The sequence below is a fragment of the Sceloporus occidentalis genome, unplaced genomic scaffold (assembly GCF_023333645.1).
Source record: "Sceloporus occidentalis isolate IW3139 unplaced genomic scaffold, rSceOcc1.0.p SCAF_4, whole genome shotgun sequence".
In the NCBI taxonomy this organism is placed as follows: Eukaryota; Metazoa; Chordata; class Lepidosauria; order Squamata; family Phrynosomatidae; genus Sceloporus; species Sceloporus occidentalis.
In genome coordinates this window covers 127,546,493-127,566,746 of record NW_028316984.1, presented here as the reverse complement: position 1 = coordinate 127,566,746, position 20,254 = coordinate 127,546,493, and the positions used below count along the sequence as shown (strand labels likewise).

The following is a 20,254-nucleotide window of genomic DNA, read 5'->3' as shown; positions in this document are numbered from 1 at the left end:
CAAAGAGAAACAGATGAGCAAATTCAAAAAACATACAGAGAGATCCAGTATAATAACATTAATAATAATAATAATAATAATAATAATATAATTTATGTATATTCCGCCTTTTACAGAGGGAATCAAGGTAGAGTACAACACAAAATATAACAATAAAATATAAGAATAAAAATTAACAATTATAAACAATCCCATACCCCAACACTCCCCCATCATAAAATAATAGTCAAAGAGCAATAAAATAGAGATTAAACAACATGATAAATTAAAAATTTCAAAAACAGATTTTCTAAAATTAAAGGTAGATTCAAATGACTATCTGCTCACAGACTAACATATATACAAAAAGCATAGCATAACAAGAAGGGCCCATTCACACTACAGAGCTATAGTGCTATGATTCCACTATAATGGCTGTGATTCCATCCTGTGAGATACAGAGGTTTGGAGTTTGGTCAGGCACTAGAACTCTGGCTGAGAATTCTAAATACCTCTCCCAAAATTTGAAATCATGGGATTTCAGAGGATGGAACCATGGCAGTTAAACTGGAACCATATTGCTGTAACTCTGTACTCTGAAAGAGCTGTGGGTCATTTAATCAAAGTTCCATAGTCCCATTATAAATTTCTACAGAACAACAAGAAAGAGCTTTTCCAGAAATAGTTATTAAAAGACCAATGTAATATTTAACCATGACAGATGCCCCACAGTTAGGAAGAATACAGAGAGAAATGGGAAGTGAGATGGTTACTTGCCACAGGATTGCATGGCTACAAGCCATAAAGGGTGCATGGTGATTGCTAGGTTCTAAAAAGAGGGTGAGAGGCAGTGTGGTGCAGAGGTTTGAATGTCGAACTGTGACCCTGGAAACCAAAGTTTGATTTCCAACTCAGCCATGAAACCCACTGGGTGATTTTGGGCAAGTCATATGCTCTCAGCCTCAGGGAAAGGCAATGACAAAACACCTCTGAACAAATCTTTTCCAGAAGACCCCATGATCAGTTCACCTTAAGAGCCCTGGTGGAGCACTGGTTAAATGCTGGTACTGCAGCTATAAATTTGTGAGTTCTATCCCAGGGCTCCAAGATTGACCCAGCCTTCCATCCTGTCCTAAGTCAGTAAAACGAGTACCCAGCTTCTTGGGGACAATTGGCTCACAGATTGTAAACTGCTTAGAGAGTGCTGAGTTCACTATTAAACAGTATAGAAATGTAAATGCTATTGCTATTGCTTAGGGCCACCATAAATCAGAACCAACTTGGAGACACAGAACCAGTACAAAAAGTGGGTAGGTGTTTTTATTTTCTCAGTTGAATAGATGGAAGGGGAGAGAAAGGGAGGTGTAGGTACAGATTCTCTTATGTACAAGGGGAAGTATTACACAAAGAACAGCTTGTCGGACTGGGACGGCCTGTCAGTATTACTTCAAATGTTGGGAAACAGATTTTCTGAAATTAAAATTATACCAGTACTAACTGAAGAAGACTCCAGGTTTGGGTGATTAAGAAGATTTTATATAGAAATATGAAGAGTGCAATCAGACACACGAGAGAGCAATTCAGACACAACATACAAATCTAACCAAAATGGAAATATAGAAATGGGATAGATGAGTTTTGAGGGGCTTGCATGGAGTTATAATTACCTTTCTGATGAGTAGAGCATGGAAAGCTGGAGCATAATGGCTCAAACGGTAAGTCTGAGAATGACACAGAACATATGCAGTGGTGTATTCTGGCTGGGTGTGTAGAGGTTAGGTTTTTGAACCATTTATACCTAAATCCAACCCCACGAGATGGCCGATCTGGTCAGGTAACAAAAGCTGAATGTCTTTTCCCAAGAATCAACAGGGATTCTAGACAATGGGATGATGGCTTTAATTTTAGTGTGACAAAAACAGTGATTGAATCAGGATAGCCCCAAGATGGATGGATTCATTTGTTTGAAAATAAATGAAAATCAATGAGTTGCAAACTTAACATCTCAAGGCAACAATGCAAGATGGGTTTTTGTTTTTCTAGGACTACTTGGCTATTAAACCACAATAAGAAAACAAGGCCCCATGTGTTGTTGATGGTCCACAAACTTTATTATCTTTAAAAGTCTAACACATTTTGGCCTTGCCACAAATTGAACTTCTTCAGGAGCTAATTATGAAATAAATAAAAGTACATTTATTATAGTTGTGATATTGGGACAACACATAAATCATCTTTTAAAAACATGGGTCCGTTCCAGATGGGCAAAAAGTACATACTAGTTACATAATAGGGCTAGGAAAGGGTGTCCTTTCCGGATGCCCTAACCCTAGTTCATACATAGTATGTACAAAATGGTGGTTCCCATTCTACATGGGCGCCTCCATTGGGATGTCACAACCGCGCCGTCTCCAAACAGCAGTGTGGAAGTGACGTCCTGGTGCTGCTTGAGGGTGCCTGGGTCACCCTTTCCGCGGCGCCAGGAGGAGCTCTGAAATGGAGCTCCTTCCAGGTTTGTGCTGCTGGGCTCAGCCTTTACACAGCTGCACCAGCGACACAAATGAGAAAGGAGCCGAGCGCCCCCTTTCTCTTCGTCCCCGCCACTGTCGCCGCAAGGACACCCCTTTCCAGGCCATGGGGAAGTGGCCTTTTTCCGCTTCCCCGTGGCCTGGAAAATGGCTGATCAGGACCTCAGAGGCTGCTGCTGTGTCAGCTGAGTCCCCAATCCGGCGGGGAAAGGGGCGGGAACAAGCCACCCCAAAAGGGCGGTCTGTAAACTGCCATAATTTATTAAAAATCAAATAGCATCTATTACCCATATTATCACATACGTGTCAATTAACAGAGATTTCTGGAGTTGCAATCTGCACTCTCAGCAAAGTATACACTATGATGTACCTTTATTTATTTCATAATTAGTCCCTGAGGAAGGCCAATATGTGGCAAGGCCAAAACGCATTGGGCTTTTTAAGATAATAACGTTTGGGGACCATCAACAGCATGTGAGATCTCGTTTTCCTGTTGTAGTTTAACAGGGACATTTCCTTTAACTCTTCTACTGTGGATATTCGCTTTCTAGTTTTTTGTTTTCAAACTACAACAAAAGACATCAGAGGTCTTATTTCCTGTCTTCTCTGCTCAGAACTGGTTCAGGAGACCCATAAAGAAATACTGCCTCTCTTCTACATGCCAAGTGTAGCAGAGACCATTCTATTACTATCTCTAGAATGCCAAGAGACAGGAGGATCACATTTTTTTCCAACTACACCACACTAACTAAGAGCACAGGAGCTCCTTCCAAGGCAACCAGTTTCACCACCTAGATGCCAAGTCCACCTAAAAGGCCAACTCAGGTCCCCCAACTCCTTAAAGGGTGGAAGTGTAGGGAGGGACTTGGATCGCAGAGTGGCTGTTCAAAAATATATTTCTGTTTTAGCACAGGTCCCCCTTTAGAGATAGTGTCAGAGAGGTAGGCAGAGAAGTTGGCTTATAAAAACAGTGATTGGATCAGGTGTGGGTTTGAGGAGATCCTTAGTCTCAAATTGCAAAAAGAAATTCAGATTGCTTGGGGGAAGTAAGGAACACATTTAGAATTGATTTACACATTTAGAATTGATGCTATTATTTATCTGGATGTTCACAAGCCTTGGGACACATTCTTTTTCCACTAGTAACCTGGCATAGGGGCTATACAGATGGGTGGCATGCAACTGCTCTTTTTGCCCCTGATTGGTGCTGCAGCAACTGCATGCAGCAGCATCAATCTGTTCCCTGGAGGGAGCAAAAAGAAGCTGCCCCAAGTGGCTCCCTGGAAGGGATGTCATAAGCGCCACATCGTGGCATTATGATGCCCCTTCTGCACTGTGCTGTTTGGGTGCTGTGGCGGAGGTGTGTCATCATGACACACACTGTCTAGAAGGGTGCACACCAAAATGGTGCCTGGGTGGCAAGGTAAGTGCTTGCAGCGTGTGGAAACTCAGCCCTCACCTTGTGCACAGGCCGGCACAAAGTGCCAATCTATATAGCCCCTTAGTGTTCCTGAAAGGTCATCTATCTCAGATATAAGATATGAACATCTTATATAAGATATGAAAATGTGTTATCTCCAGATATGGGATATAAAATAGAGGGCTCCAAAATTCAGTGAGGGGTATGCAGGGGTGCTAACAGAAGGTATGGGAATCATTATTGTCATATAGGAAAGACTTTCTTGAGCCACTGAAACTTTTCCCCAAAAGATAAAGGGCACTGACCAAAACCAAAGCAGAACAGGGTTCCACACTTAGACTTCTCACAATCCTTTTATGGAATTTTTAAGGGTTTGGAGATTCAGAGATATAAAAACTGGCAACCAGAAACATGCTTCATAAGTTTGGTAGGTGTGCCCTTTGACTTCATATTGAGGGAGAGATGTACTATATTTCAGGATCAAAAAACAATTAAATTGTTTAGTTTTCAGAATTATGTTCCATCTGTATTATTTCCAGGGATAAAAGAACATTCAAAAACGGTAAAAACAAATAAACTTTTTTTTTGAGCATTGAGAAACATTGACAAGAAGAATCCAAGACTGATGCCCAAAACACACTGCAGAAATCATCCAGTTTGAGGCTGCTTTAACTGCCCTGGCTCAGTGCTAGGGAATTCTGACAACTGTAGTTTTGAGAGACATTTACCCTTTTCTATCAGAGAGCTCTGGTACGACAATAAACTACAGTTCCCAGGATTCCCTAGCATTGAGCCAAGGCAGTTAAAGAGGTCTCAGACTGGATTATTTCTGCAGTGTATTTTGGACCTGAATATTTCATTTCGGGACTTACTGTGCACATAATTTGTATGTGATCATTTTGCACAGAAAACAGCATTTTCTGCACAGGAAATAATATTTCTATATATTACAAAGAACATGTTGTTCACTGTGCAAATAAACCATGTGAAAATAGGGAGAACCTTGCAAAACCACCTCTCAATATTTCATGCCGAAGAAAACCCTATGAAATGCATGGAGTTGCCATAAGTCAACAGGAGATTTGAAAGCACATGCACACTTGTTAGTGAATTTGTTTATATGTTTATTTGTCAGATTCCAACACACAAATTTAGAATTATGTTAAGAGTAAGATGATAATTGTTTACAAAGGAAATCTGCAACTGCAGCTACCTTTAATTACAGAGGTGTTTCAGTTTAATCATTAGAAAATGAAGTATTTCTTGGCATTCAAAATACACTGCATGTGATTTTTTGATATATTTGGTTCAATAAGCACATGTAATTTGCAAACACTGTGCTCTGAATATTTACATGATTTTTATTGCCAGGGTTATTTGAGGATTAGCTGTCTGATCTTTTATTATTTCCCTAGTGTATATCCCTTAAGGTATAGTCCTTGAGGACTACAGTAGAAGATCAATGGCCCTTCAGGAATTACTGAAGTGAGACTTACATAGAGCAAGGATTAATGATCCATTGGAAGATCCTGTGTCATTAAACAACTGCTTTGTATCTCACCCTGATCAGCAGAGTTTTAGGTTTGGCAATAGCTGATTTAAAATGTTTTGCTATGAGTAGAAATAGTACATTAATTATCATTAATTTAGCACTCTGTTTTAGTACTTTTTACTAAAGTTTATGAGCAGAAGGACCAGAAACCAGGCACGATACAGAGATATGTTTTATGGTAAGGAGTGACAATTGCTTGATACAAAAACACAGCAAAAAGTACAAAACTCTTTATCAGACTCCAGTTCACACACAGATATTTGATTGTCATGTACAAATGACAGTTTCCTGGCTTTGAAATAATTGCTTTTTCTTAAACTTTTCCATTCTCCAGTTAAAACAATAATGACAGTATATTGTATATTCATTAAATATGTTTAAATATGGCTGTGGCCTAAATCCTATTTTTAGAGAAGACCCATTGAATCAAGAGAATGTACATATGTTATCAAGTTCCTTTGGATTCAATGGGCCTGCTCTAGTTGGGATTAACAATTGGAATTAGACCTCTATTCCCTGAGTTGTCTTCATACATTGAAGTGCAAAGAACCATATTTCCATTAATGCATTCATAATACTGAAATCAATTAATCACATTTTCATTGTACTTTGCAATCTTGATGATTATCATTTGTTGAATTTTTTTTTATATGTAAGGTAGAAAAGGCTCTTGAAAAGATTTGAAAATATTAGCATTTTCTCATGCCATATCTGCCAACTAATACAAATTAGTTGTAGTTCAGAATTCCTTATACCATTAGGAATCACAGTTGCATGTCATGAAATAACGTCATAAGAGAGGCTAAGAAACAGTGACCTATGACAAATCACTCTCTAGTTCTATCCCAGGGCTGCCACTTGCCAAATGTGACCCAGGTTTTGTTGATCCAAGCTTGTTCAGCCCCAGCATCCCATATCTGCCTATCTGGACCATGTGATTAGGATCTGTGGCTCTCCTCCCTTGCAATGGAGCCAAGGCAGCTTGCTACAAGAAAGGCAGTTGCTGTTGTTGTTTTTCAGTGTTGGAATTTGTGAAATGCACAATGCAAAGAAGTTCACTTGGTGCCTATATTTTGGCCTATTCAGTGGCAGGTAAAAATCTTATTCTCTCAGGCATTTTAAGAACTCTTCTAGAGATCATTAATTTTGCTCACTCATTTAGCTGCTATTTTTAGTTTGGGTTTATGTACTGAAGGAATGTTATTCTTTGCTACTAGTTTTATTTTTATTTTATTATGTACTGTCTTTAGTCAAGGTTTGACTTACTTACTTACTTATTTTTTTATTTGGTATTTTAAATGTTAATGTATGGCATACTGCTAACATAACATATATATATATATGTGTGTGTGTGTGTGTGTGTGTGTGTGTGTGTGTGTGTGTGTGTGTTAAGAACAGATATTCAATAGCCAGGAGGGTGCAGTATGTTCACTGACTGTTAAGACATGCATAGCAAACAATGCAAGAAATAATTGAGCATCCATCATGTATGTTAGGCTGGCTCATGTAGATTTGAAAGAAGATTAATGTTGCAGAGATTAGCCAGTGGAGATCCTAGAGGAAAAACAATGCTTCTGAGAGATGTTACCTAGTCCCCACTTGCCACCTCAGTGGGAAAAATAGTTAGAAATAATCCTCACATTTTAGAGGTTTCAACATATGTCCACTAACCATTACTTGCATCTCAATGCAGCTTTTGATGTTGTGAGTTACTGCCACCTCTGTTTCTATGACCTTTCTTGAAATTGCTTTAATTAGAGACCTTCATTCTTGAGAAGGGATGCTAACTGAGTTGCCAAATAAAAACAACAATGAATGCAACAATGTAGTTTTTTTTAAAAAAAAAAACATAGTTTGGCTAATGAACTTGTGAATTAGGAAGAGAATTCCACAATGTTTATATTTCCCCTACTTCATTGTTTCTTAGTGCCCTTTCACACTGCACACTACACAATAACACTTCAGGTATCATGATCCCATCTTATGAAATCTCCTGGAATCATGAGATTTGTATTTGTATCTTAAAGAGGGACATTTAAAGAATTCTATTGTTTCACCAGACTACAGTCACAGGAATCCTTAGGATACAAGCATGACAGTTAAAGTAGAATCAAAGTGTTATAATTGTAAAGGGTGAAAGGTCCCTTAGAGAGATATAAAATGTTTCCTATTTCAGTGTATTAAATATTATTATTATGTAAGGAAATCAATTTTGTACACAGGATGCAAATCCAAGAAATAAATAAAATAAATCATGCCTTGAAGTAAGTAAGAGCACCTTTTCAGTAAAAGCTTTCTAAAAACTCTGTAAAAATTATTGATAAATGATTGATAAGTGTTGTTAGTAATAACAAAAATAAATGCCAAACAACTATTTGCACTGTCATGTGGGACCTACTTTAAACTGTTGCTCGTGTGCCTTAAAGTCATTTCATACTTACAGTGACCCCAAGGCAAGTCTATTTTGGGAGCTTGTAGGCAACATTTGTTCAAAATGGGTTTGCTATTGCCTTACCCTAAGGCTGAGAGGGTGTGACTCACACAAGGCCATCCAGTGGGTTTCAGTGACTGAGGCAGGATTCATACCCCAGTTTTCCAGAATCTTAATCCAACATTTAAGACACTTTCCATCAGTTGAAACAAGGCATGTGAAAATTTATTAGTTTCATTTTTGTAAAGTTCCTTAAAATCTCACCAGGATGTTCACTCCATCCAAGTGGCATATCAAGTTTTGAGAGTTTTGCTTTCATCTCACACAGAACCATGTGTCCATTTTGCTATGCACTGTTCCTGTTGCATTTACTTTTAATGTTTTTCTTTATGATTTACCATTTTTAAATGTTGATGAAACTGGGTTTGTTTTCTTATATTGTATCTGGACTATTAGTCATATGTTTTTTTAAGGGGGGAGAGAAAAATCTTGACATTCACTTTCACTGCCAGGGATGGGGAAATCAAATAAATTCATAAATGGTTTTATTAATAGTCTTGCAAATCACGAATCAGAGATATTTGTAAATAATATCATTTAATTCATATTTCCCCTCCATCCCTACTTAAATTGATTCATCTAGCAGCTAACATTATGTGAAACACACTCATTCAAAAGCATCAGCTTTCTGAGGAACCATGCCATTGTCCAGATTTCCCAGAGGAAAAGAAGACACTTAACAGTCTCATAATTATCAATGCCTGATATAGAGAGACTTTAAAAGCATCCTTGAGGCTCTACTGCGTGACTTACACAATTGCTACATTTCAGCTTTAAATACTAACTATAGAACACTGGATTTTGGTTTTGGTTATATGATAGGGTTTAGAGAGTTTTTGTTGTTTTTAAATAGAACATCACAATTGAAAGAGGACTCTGGTTCAGTATTTCCTTTATCTATTTTATCACAAGCTAATGTGATCCATTATTCAAGCATAGTCCTTGAGGGATTAAAAAGTAAGCAGAACAAAACAAAAAGACAAATGAGCAACCTTCTTTATTCATTGGTATTACAGAATAAAAGTTGCACAGCACAATCCTGTACATGTTTAGATTTGTCTAAATCTCAGGGTAGTCAGTGTGGCTTACTTCTTAATAGGTTTGTTTGAATTTCAGTCTTAATATGTCATTAATGTGTGTTTAGTCTGAGGCCAAGGTCCAGTAATAGTGCTGGCATGTGGAAGTGGCTGCTACTTCTTCCGCAGATACAGAAGGGTAGCTCAGAAAGGGAACCAAAGCAGTTCGTAAAAAAAATCCTTTAAAAAATTTAGAATAAAAATATGAAAACAATTAAATTATCTAACTAAAAAAGTATAAAATTACATAAAACATGCTATTTTATTTTTTTTTAAAAAAAAAATTAGAGCCCACATGCCAGATAAAAGCCTCCCTGACTTGATTATATACTTAAAAATCTGATTTAATAAAAACATTTTTGTCTGCTGGTGAAAAGAAAGTGGGGGGGGGGGGGGGCAGCCTAGCCTCCAGTGAAAGGACATTCCAGATTGTAGGAACAGCCACTGAGAAAACTCTCTCATGTTCTCACCAAGTGAGGATATGATGTTGGCAGGATTAAGAGAATACCTTCCCTGTAGACCTTAGGATACTTGTAGCCTCATATGGGAAAATACAGTCTTTCAGATAGTCTGGAGTTAAGCCATGTGGTACTTTATAGGTCATGAGCAGCACTCTGAACTGTGCCTGGAAACAAACGGGTAGCCAGTGGAGCTGTTTTGAAAAGGAAGTTATATGCTCCCTATAGTGTCCATGTACACATTAGCTTATTTCCATAGTCAAAAGAATCCTTGACACATATACTGATCTATGAGACCCAAAGTTGGGTGAAAATAGCTTGACCCAACCCATGGCAAAGCCTGGGCTGAAAATTAATTAACTAAGGGCCTGAACAGGCAGGCCAAAATAAAGCTGCTTCGGGTCACTTTGGAGGTATGCTGTTTAAATGACACACACATTTTAAGAGGCCAGAAGCTGCGCCAAAGCTGCTCTCTAGTCCTTAGGACTGGAGTATGGCTTTGGCATGGCTTCCTGCCTCTTAGGATGCATGCAGCATTTAAACAGCATACCTCCAAAGTGACCTGAAGCAGCTTTATTTTGGCCTATCTGTTTGGGTCCCAAGACAATTCAGAGAAGAGACATCCGCTTGCACTAGAAATAGTACAAGAAGCATTAACCTGTGGAAGAATTTTATAGAGAATGTTGACCCTGAAGAAGAGTATTATACACATAACATATTGTGTTCATTCCAATGAACAGTTTCCTAATACCTACTATATCTCTTTTCCCCCTGCTGTTGGTGCTGACTTCTATGTTTTTTATTCTAATCTTGTGTTTTAACCTCTAGTCTTTGCAGTTTCCCTCAAAGTACAGCCTTCAAACTGCCAAGAAAAGCCTTAATGGTTTTCTGTTATTGCAATAAGCTAGTGTCAAACATGCATAAGTAAATTCATAAATATATATTATCTGATTATAAAAATGGGCTTTGCGTCCCCCACTAAATGGACTACTATGTGAAGAATAATATATTTTCATTCTGTTTTTCAAAGTATAAGGTCCCCCCCTTTCTCTCCCCCTTACTACAAAATGAAACAATTTGAAGCTCAGAATAGAAAACCTTTGGCTGATGGTATATCTGTTCTCCTAAATGCATGTATTATGTATCTGTGTGCTCTGGGTTATAAATGTGCTTGGAGCTTGCTGTAATTTATAAGACTTCACTTTTGGCTGATTTATAGGAAATTTCATTAATCTCTACAGCACAGGGACCTTGCAGTGAGCAAAAGATTGAAAATGAACCCAGGGCTGGGCTTTTTTTTAAAAGGAACTACCACAAATGAATCACCACACAGAAACTTTGAATGGTAATGATAATTTACCAAGCTGAAATGTCCTTTTTTCAGTTACACTAGGATCTGTAGGAAACATTTTGAGAGGTAGCACAGAAATTGCCAACCCTGCAGCTATGGAAGATGTGTGTGTGTGTGTGTGTGTGTGTGTGGTGTGTATGCATGATTTAAATAGCCATTCTTTATTCCTGCATTCAGCACACATTTACTAATGAGAGTTTCTCTGCTGCTATAGCCAAATAGGAGACTAGAAGAGAGTGTATCAGGAAATCAGATGAGTTTGCTTAATGGGGGAAGAAAGTTCATGCACAGCTCAGCAGTTTGTAGAAGCTTCTTTTTTATCTGCTTTCCTGAAATAAGCAAACAATAAGCATTTTGTCAGCATTCGTATTGAAGTAATAGAAGGCTGTTCTTGAAGTGGTGCTCACTTCTACATTGTATGCCTTTTTGGCCATCCTTCAGTACAAGGAGTAAAAGTGGTGAGAGCACTTTGTGATGGAATAGATGATTATACTAGCTGATTCTGGGTGCTGGAATTCAAACATGACATAATTTTTGCAAGACTGTCCCATACTGTACTACTACCTTCTTTCAGGCCTAGCCAAGTGGAGTCAAAGTCACTCCAGTGCCTAGAGGTACTATGCATGTAATCTGGTTTCATGCTTTGTATTTTGATCAAGGAATACTTGCTAAAAGGATTGGCGACCTATGTTGTTTTCCTGTTCTCTCTCTCTCTCTCTCTCTTATACAGACATGTAAAGACCTGATAGTTTGTCTTGAGCTAGCATGGAAATTATTTACGAAGTGATGATCCACATAGGAAGATGCTAAACATGTCCAATGTCCGTCTTGAGAACACGTCCATATTCATTGCATAGTATTTGCATATTCAGAACATCTGGGGAAGCACAATATATTAAAGCCCATGCTGGAATAAATTAGTCTTAATGATGCCACAAGATTCCTTTCTCCATTTCTGTTAGAAACAATGCTGAATGTTGTTGCATTTCCAACACCCCTTCTCAATTATGTGTGCACAAGTTGACAAGATCCAACTTCTCTCACAGAGCTTGTTAGCAGTTTCTGACCAATAGCTTCTTAAGGGCATATGGAATCATATCTTCTGTTGGACAGTATTCCAGCTTGATAAGCCCTTGTTCACGTGCATTCTTTATGAAGTGATAATTGGTATCAACGTGTTTAATATAAAAACTGTGCAGTTCCTTTCAGGTATTTGGCTACTCTCTTTATTGCTTTCCAATCACATTTGGTTGGTGAGTTGGTTCTTCTCTACAAAATCCAGGCAGCTGCTGATATATCTGGTCTAGTCATTTTGCTTATATACACACAAGCTTTCCAAAGGCTGCTCTGTGCTGGATCTCTTTGGTAATGCTTCACTTTCCTATGGCGGGTTATAGACCGCCTATTTGGGGTGGGCTGCATCCGCCCCTTTCCCTGGTGTATCGGGGCCTCAGCTGCCAGAACGGCAGCCACTGAGGCCCCAATCCGCTGCTTTTCAGGCTGCGGGGAAGCAGCAAAATGGCGCTTCCCCGCAGCCTGAAAAGGGGTGTCCTTGGGGCTTCAAGCCCCAAGGACACCCCGTGGTGGCGGGGAGAAGGAGAAAGGGGCCGCTTGGCCCCTTTCTCCATTGCTTCGCTGGGCGCAGCCGTCTGAAGGCTGCGCCCAGCGAAGCAAAGGGCCGCTGCAAACGAGGAAGGAGCTCCAAAACGGAGCTCCTTCCTGGTCCGCGGAAAGGGCGCCCTAGGCGCCCTGGTGCGGAGTGAGGATGTCACGTCCGCGCCGCCCCGTGTAAAGGCGGCATGGCCGTGACATCCTCATGACGGCGGCCGTCTGGAACAGCCACCGTCATTTTTTATGCGCAGAGCGCGTATTAGGGTTAGGGAGGTGCGGAAGCACCGCACCTTCCTAACCCTAGTACGTGCTCCGTGCGTACCTTCATGGCAGTTTGTAACCCGCCATTGTGTGCTACCAGTAGATGGTCTCCATAGGAGTGCTAACTGAATGTGCCTCAGCTGATTTAAGATGCTTCAGTAGTTTTACTATCTTTTGCTTTTGGTTAAGAAGGTAACTTCCATCTTCTTCTCATTCAGTCTGTATTCCTAGATAATATGAAATGTTTCTTTGTCATTTCACTTCTACTGCCTTGTTTAAATTACCTATAACTTCATTAGTCTTCTCTTTACTCACAGCAATCAAGTCATCAATATAGGTAGAAATGAATGTCCACTTGTTGTCTTTGTATCTTGCATAAAGGCATATATCATTTCCTTGGGTAGAACTCACGGAGCATCTTGTTCAGTTTCTCATTCCATGATCTGGCAGCTTGTTTTAATCCATAAATGCACTTCTCAAGTTTGCATATGAAATATTTATTGTTTTTGTCTTAAAAGTGTGGCAGTTGGTCCATATAAAGGTGTTCACATAGTTCACCATAGAGAAAGGCAGTCTTTATATCCAGATGCTCAGCATATAGTTTTCTTGGTGTTACAGTGCTTTAAAAAATTCTTAATGTAGTATGTTTCACAACTAATGAAAAAGGTTTGATCATTGGAGGAAACAGATGGGCTTCTAGAAGTGGCCAGAAGAACACACATCCATTGTTCCATGTCCTAGTCTCTGGAGCAGTAGCAAACAAGCTTGCTCCAGCCTCAATGTGACACCCCTTCAGATATTTAAACAGGGCTATCATTTCATCTCTTGACCTTCTCTTCTCCAGACTAAACATTCCCACTCCCTAAGTCATTCCTCATAGGGATGGTTCCCAGACCCTTCACCATGTTGGTCACCCCTACTCTGGACATGCTTCAGCTTGTGAACATCCTTTTTGAATTGTAGTACCCAGAACTGGACACAGTATTTCAGCTGTGGCCTAACCAAAGCAGAATAAAGTGATACTATTATTTCCCTCGATCTAGACACTATACTTCTATTGATGCAACCTACAATTGCATTGGCTTTTTTTAGCTGCCACATCACACTGTTGACTCATGTTCAACTTGTTGTCTACTAAGACTCCTAGATCCTTTTCAGATGTACTGTTGTCAAACCAGGTGTTCCCCATCCTATATCTGTGCATTTCATTTTTCTGCGTAAGTGCACATTACGTTACAACACTTGAATTCTTATTAATTATATAATTATAGATCTAGGGTATATTGCCATTAGTAGACCCCTTTTTGATAATTTGTTGATTCTAATTTTAACAGCTAGAGAAAAAAAAATTGCACTCACAGGGTGATGTTCATGCAATTGTCTTCCAAAGACATTTTGATATAAAACATTTCTTACAGCTCAGCAAGGAAGAAAGCTGTGGTTAAAAAAAGACACATGAGAACAAAATGTGTGATAAAGATTCAGGGCAAAATCTAGCAGAGGTGGGTAGCCCAACGTATTTACAAAAAAAAAAAAAAAAAAGTTACAGGGGGAAACATTGCAACTGTCTTAGTTAACAAGATGTGATACTTTGGAACCATTAATTTTTTAAGGTAAGTAGGCTGACAGAAAGTTCCTACATAATTAATGTTTAGGGCACTAGGAGAGCAAGATATAATACAATTGGTCCTGAGATTGCAAAAAGCAATATCCTTGGGATATATGCAAATAGCATGGATCAAAACACTCTCAAGTGTTCCACACTTGGCCTTTGGCCATTCCATATTTCATAGGGTGCGGCTCGTTTGGCTTTAATTGGTAGTCTATTTTGCAGGTAAGTTGCAGTTGCAAGTGCTTTCCCCCAAAGTCTTGCTGGCATTCCTGCATTAGAAGCATGCACTTTCTCATTTGTGTTCTGTGACTTCATTCTGCTTGACAAAATAAGGGATGGCTCTTTGATGTTCAGTTGTTTGCTGTCTTAAGAACAGCTCTATCAAGTTTCCTGTGAATTTACCTCCATTATTTGTTCTGAAAATTTGTGGCTTTCTGTTAAATCTCTTGCTGATGGCTGCCACATATTCTTGCAACTTCTCATAAACTTGTCTCTTTTCTTTAATCAAATAAGTAGTTGTATGTCTTCCGTAACCATCAAGAAAAGTCAGCAAATGTCTGTATCTACTAATAGTACTTTCATGTGACCATAAACATCATTGTGAATCTGACTAATGAGCAAAGACACCAATAACTTGAGAACAAATTAAAGTCTTTAATATAGGAACTCTATTATATGATGGAAAAGTTATAGAGGGAGCTATTCTAATCTAGCTACTTCTTTAGGATGGTCTTATAGAAGAGTGGGGTGTGAGAAGAGGAGTGGAAACATCCTTAATGATCAGTTGACATCACAGAGGGATCAGGATAGGTAGACAAGTCAGTCAAACTATCTAACCCGATTATTACTGCCCACTATGAGATATTAATTATTTCAATATAGATTCAGCTTGGTAGTCAGTAGCATAGAGGTCCTTCTTTACAGTAACAAACATCACAGGTTTTTCATTAAAAAATATAGCACAGCCATTGACTTTAAAATTAACTTCACAACATTTTTTGTCAGTGCTTAACTAATATCTGATTGGATCCCAAATCTGAGACATATAAAAGTTATTTGTTTCATGCCTGATGTAGTTCTTCATAATAAAACAATACTTCCCACTCCTTGTGATTGCAGTCTTTTTCTTCCAATTCCATAGACACTTTCTTGCACATTTTCACTCAAGTCTAGGAAGGATTATCTAGATTCAGTCATGTGACTAGTAGCCCCATTGTCCAAATTAAAAGTACCATTACATCCATCTGAAGTAGTAGCTTGCAGATCCAGTTGCTCAAAGCTTTCATAAAGGTCATAATCATACAGTTCATCAGTCTGCCTCACAGTAGCTCTGGTATGGCTTAGCTGCCTGCCTCACATTCTAGACATTCCTTTGGCTATTCTCTTTTCCCTGTATTTTCAGGGCAGTGAGGTCTCAAATGCCTCATTTTTCAACAATAATAACATGTAGCATTTGCATTAATTTTTTCATAATACAGTGGGACCTCGATATCCATGGGGAATCCATTCAAGACCCCTTCTCCTGAGGATACCAATATCCACGGGACCTCAAGTCCTGTTATCCCCAATGGTGGTGCATGCACATAGTCACACTGCTATTAGGTACAACAGGAGCTCAGATAAGGCTCCATTGTTCCCAATGGTGGTGCATGCACATGGCCACACTGTCATTCAAGTGAAGTCCCGTTGTCTCTAATATAATTGCATATATTTTAGAGGAATATCTCCAGAATTTTAAAATTATGATGTGATGATTTTTAAGGCTCAATCACAACTGGCAGCATAGCCTTGTACATGCACCACCACTGGGGACAACAAGGGCTGTCCCTAATGGCAGTGTGGCCACTTGCACACACTGCAGTTGGAGACGACGGACAGCTTGCCATCCACAGATGCTTAAATGTGTGGATAGCAAGTCCACAGATACCAAGAGCCCACTGTACTTCTTAGGAGGAGGATGAGTTGCCTTTAAAGAAGTATCTTCAAGTGTTAGAAGTTGTGATTAAAAATCATCACATGATCATCTTAAATTCTGGAGATATTCCTCTAAAAATACATGCAATTACAATCTGTTCATCCAGAAGATCAAAATGTTTCAGTTCAGCTAGAGCCTTAATATAAGACAAGAAGTCTTGGACTGCCTGGCCAGGCTGCATTCAAGCAAAGATTAGTTGTTCCAATTGCAAAAGACATTGATTCACATTTGACTTTTTATGCATTTTTTTTCAAGATAAAGGAACATTGATTTAACACTTTGTTCATGCCAAACATACCTGTAAATTTTCTCAGAAAAGAAGTGATTATACTGTGGGCCCTCAAATCTTATCTTTCCCAGACCAAACACCAGAATCTGTTGTTTTTCCTCCTTTGCAGGGATGTAGATAATGGCTCACCAAATCAAATTCCAATCTACATATCTATATGGCATAATTGGTCCCATTCAGTTTGGAGATTGCCAGCTTGGTTCCTCAGGGTGGAACCTTCTACATGTGGCCTGACTCTTTAATCTACCTTAATCCCTTAATGATCTCTTAAAGCAACAAAGGTCTGGGCTTTATACTCTATTAGAATTTGTGAAGAGCATTGTTGCACTTCTACAATTTCCAGTTCTTTTTAATGCCACATTTAGACAAAAGCTCCATGATGGAGAATATCAAATTTCCAAATGCATTCAAGCTGGCAATTCTGCTCCAATTCTTCTTGTAGCTGAATGCTGGTTTTGTGGGTCCTTATTTTTCCCCCCCAAATGTTCTGCTAATAATTGATATCAATTTCAACTACTGGTTTGGATTATGAATAATCCAATATTATAATGGTGAATTTTCTAAATTAATTTGAAGTTATATTTATAATGTCTATTTAAATTGTATTATACAGAATTTTCTTGAGATGCATAGTTTATTTCTGGTGTCTCAGATTACTTTTCAATTAATTTTTATAAGTAGCTATCATATAACATCTCTGTATAAAATCTCCATATTTTTGCAATCTGTTCTCCCATAGCTGAAATTTTGCATAATTTCTGTCATCTATGCACATTCTTTTCAAGGTGTTACATAAAGTGTCCCCCCCCCCTTACTTGTATTTGATTAGTCTTTTTCTATAGTTAAAGGTGGAGAGATCAAGGGAGCAAAGGATAATTTTAAGCCTTGCTTATGTGAATAACCATTCCTGTAAGGTTGTAGCTAGGTGTATAGGAAGTTGTATGCATTGTTTATAATTAAAAAGAAAAAGTACATAGCTAGAAAACTGCAGTACATAGCTAGGAAACAGTATTTATTCATAAATATATTTTTTAAAATAAATAAATATGAAATAAAGTGCAATCTAATATTTGACATTAACTTCTCTTTCTCTCCCTCCCCCTTCTCTCATTTCAGACTATTAGACTCCTGAAGGACCAACACCAAATAAATTATGAATGTTGAACAAGATGACCTTACATCCACAGCAGATAATGATAGGTCCTAGGTTTAACAGGGCCCTATTTGACCCCTTGCTTGTGGTGCTATTAGCTCTTCAACTTCTTGTGGTCGCTGGTTTGGTCAGAGCTCAGACCTGCCCTTCTGTATGTTCCTGTAGCAATCAATTTAGCAAAGTAATTTGTGTACGGAAGAATCTGAGAGAGGTCCCTGACGCCATCTCCACCAACACCCGATTATTGAATCTCCATGAGAACCAGATCCAAATCATTAAGGTGAATAGCTTCAAACACCTGAGGCATTTAGAAGTATTGCAGCTGAGCAGGAATCACATTAGAACAATTGAAATAGGGGCCTTCAATGGTCTGGCTAATCTTAATACTTTGGAACTCTTTGACAATCGTCTTAGCACCATCCCAAATGGAGCTTTTGTGTACTTGTCAAAACTGAAGGAGCTTTGGCTGAGAAACAACCCCATTGAGAGTATTCCTTCCTATGCTTTTAATAGAATTCCTTCCCTTCGAAGATTGGATTTGGGGGAATTAAAAAGGCTTTCATATATCTCAGAAGGTGCCTTTGAAGGTCTGTCCAATTTAAGGTATTTGAACCTTGCTATGTGTAACCTTCGGGAGATTCCTAACCTCACACCACTCGTAAAACTGGATGAACTAGATCTTTCTGGGAATCACTTAACTTCTATCAAGCCAGGGTCTTTTCAAGGCTTAATGCACCTTCAAAAATTGTGGCTGATCCAATCCCAGATTCAAGTGATTGAAAGGAATGCCTTTGATAACCTTCAGTCACTAGTAGAGATCAATCTAGCCCACAACAATCTAACACTACTGCCTCATGACCTATTCACACCTCTCCGTCTAGAAAGAATCCACCTACATCACAACCCTTGGAACTGCAATTGTGACATCCTGTGGCTCAGCTGGTGGATTAAAGACAAAGCACCCTCAAACACTGCATGCTGTGCCCGTTGCAACACACCTCCAAGCCTAAAAGGAAGGTATATCGGTGAGCTAGACCTGAATTACTTCACATGCTACGCTCCTGTGATTGTGGAGCCACCAACAGACCTCAACGTCACTGAAGGCATGGCTGCAGAGCTGAAATGCCGAGCATCAACATCCCTGACCTCTATATCTTGGATTACTCCAAATGGGTCTGTTATAACACATGGGGCTTATAGGGTTCGGATTTCTGTGCTTAGTGATGGCACATTAAATTTTACAAGGGTGACCGCTCAAGACACGGGCTTGTATACATGCTTGGTGAGTAACTCTGTTGGGAATACCACAGCTTCTGCAACACTCAATGTAACTGCACAGGAGTGTATTACCTATTTTTCAACTATCACAGTAGAAACTGTGGAACCTTCTCAGGATGAGGCGCGGACCACAGAGCAGGTATGGCCCACACCAGTCATTGAATGGGACACCACCAATGCAACAACCTCTCTCACACCACAGAGCACAAGGTCAACGGAAAAAACATTCACCCTCCCTGCAACAGATTCAAGCAATGGGATCCCAGGAATAGATGAGGTTATGAAAACTACCAAAATCATAATTGGTTGTTTTGTGGCAATCACTCTTATGGCTGCTGTGATGTTGGTCATTTTCTACAAAATGCGGAAACAACATCATCGGCAAAACCACCATGCTCCAACGCGAACTGTAGAGATCATTAATGTGGATGATGAGCTTACAGGTGACACACCCATAGAAAGTCATTTGCCCATGCCAGCAATAGAGCATGAGCATTTAAATCACTATAACTCTTATAAGTCTCCTTTCAACCACACAACAACAGTTAATACAATAAATTCAATACACAGTTCAGTGCATGAACCATTATTGATCCGAATGAACTCAAAAGACAATGTTCAAGAGACTCAGATCTAAAACATTTACAAATTTAAGGGGGAATTTAAAACAAAAAGACAGTTTATTAAAAAAATGACACAAATGACTGGGCTAAATCTACTGTTTCAAAAAAAGTGTCTTTACAAAAAAGAAATTTATTTATTAAAAATTCTATTGTGAGCGAAAGCAGACAAAATTATGTGTATTCCTCAGAACCTCTTTTTGCTGCACTTATTTACCCTACTTCTTTCCCTACCCTTTCTTCTTCCCACCCTTTCCCAATCCCATTTGCCATATTTTTCATAGAACAACTTGATTCTCTAAAGAACTGGTCTAGGAATTTTTGTAAGAATTCTGTTAACGCTTTGGGAATTTTTATGGTGAATTCTAGTGGTGAGATTCGGTCTATTTTGTCTTTTCTCATTTCATTTTCTTCTCATGCCCTTTTTGAAATGGTTCAACAGGGGAATGGATGTTAGTGGTAGATTCATAAGAACAATCAAGGAACAACAACACAAAAAAAATAACAAAATACTTTCCTTTTTAATTTTTTCCCACATAATGACCTGTTCTGTATTTCCTGAAGGGATCATCTGTGGAAGACGGGGGGAAATCCACGAAA

General features: G+C 38.9%; 1 protein-coding gene across 7 annotated transcripts in view; it reads left to right on the top strand.

Annotated features, from left to right (window-relative positions):
• LOC149314598 (leucine-rich repeat-containing protein 4C) overlaps positions 1-19,828 on the top strand; it is a 1,025,265-nt gene extending 1,005,437 nt beyond the window's left edge. For all 7 annotated transcript variants that reach the window (XM_089521461.1, XM_089521463.1, XM_089521462.1 and 4 more), the window contains one exon: positions 17,720-19,828. In XM_089521461.1, the coding sequence (XP_089377587.1) occupies positions 17,761-19,671 (1,911 nt within the window). In that variant the 5' untranslated portion in view covers positions 17,720-17,760 and the 3' untranslated portion in view covers positions 19,672-19,828. The remainder of the gene's footprint in view (positions 1-17,719) is intronic.
• Positions 19,829-20,254: the final 426 nt, after the last annotated feature.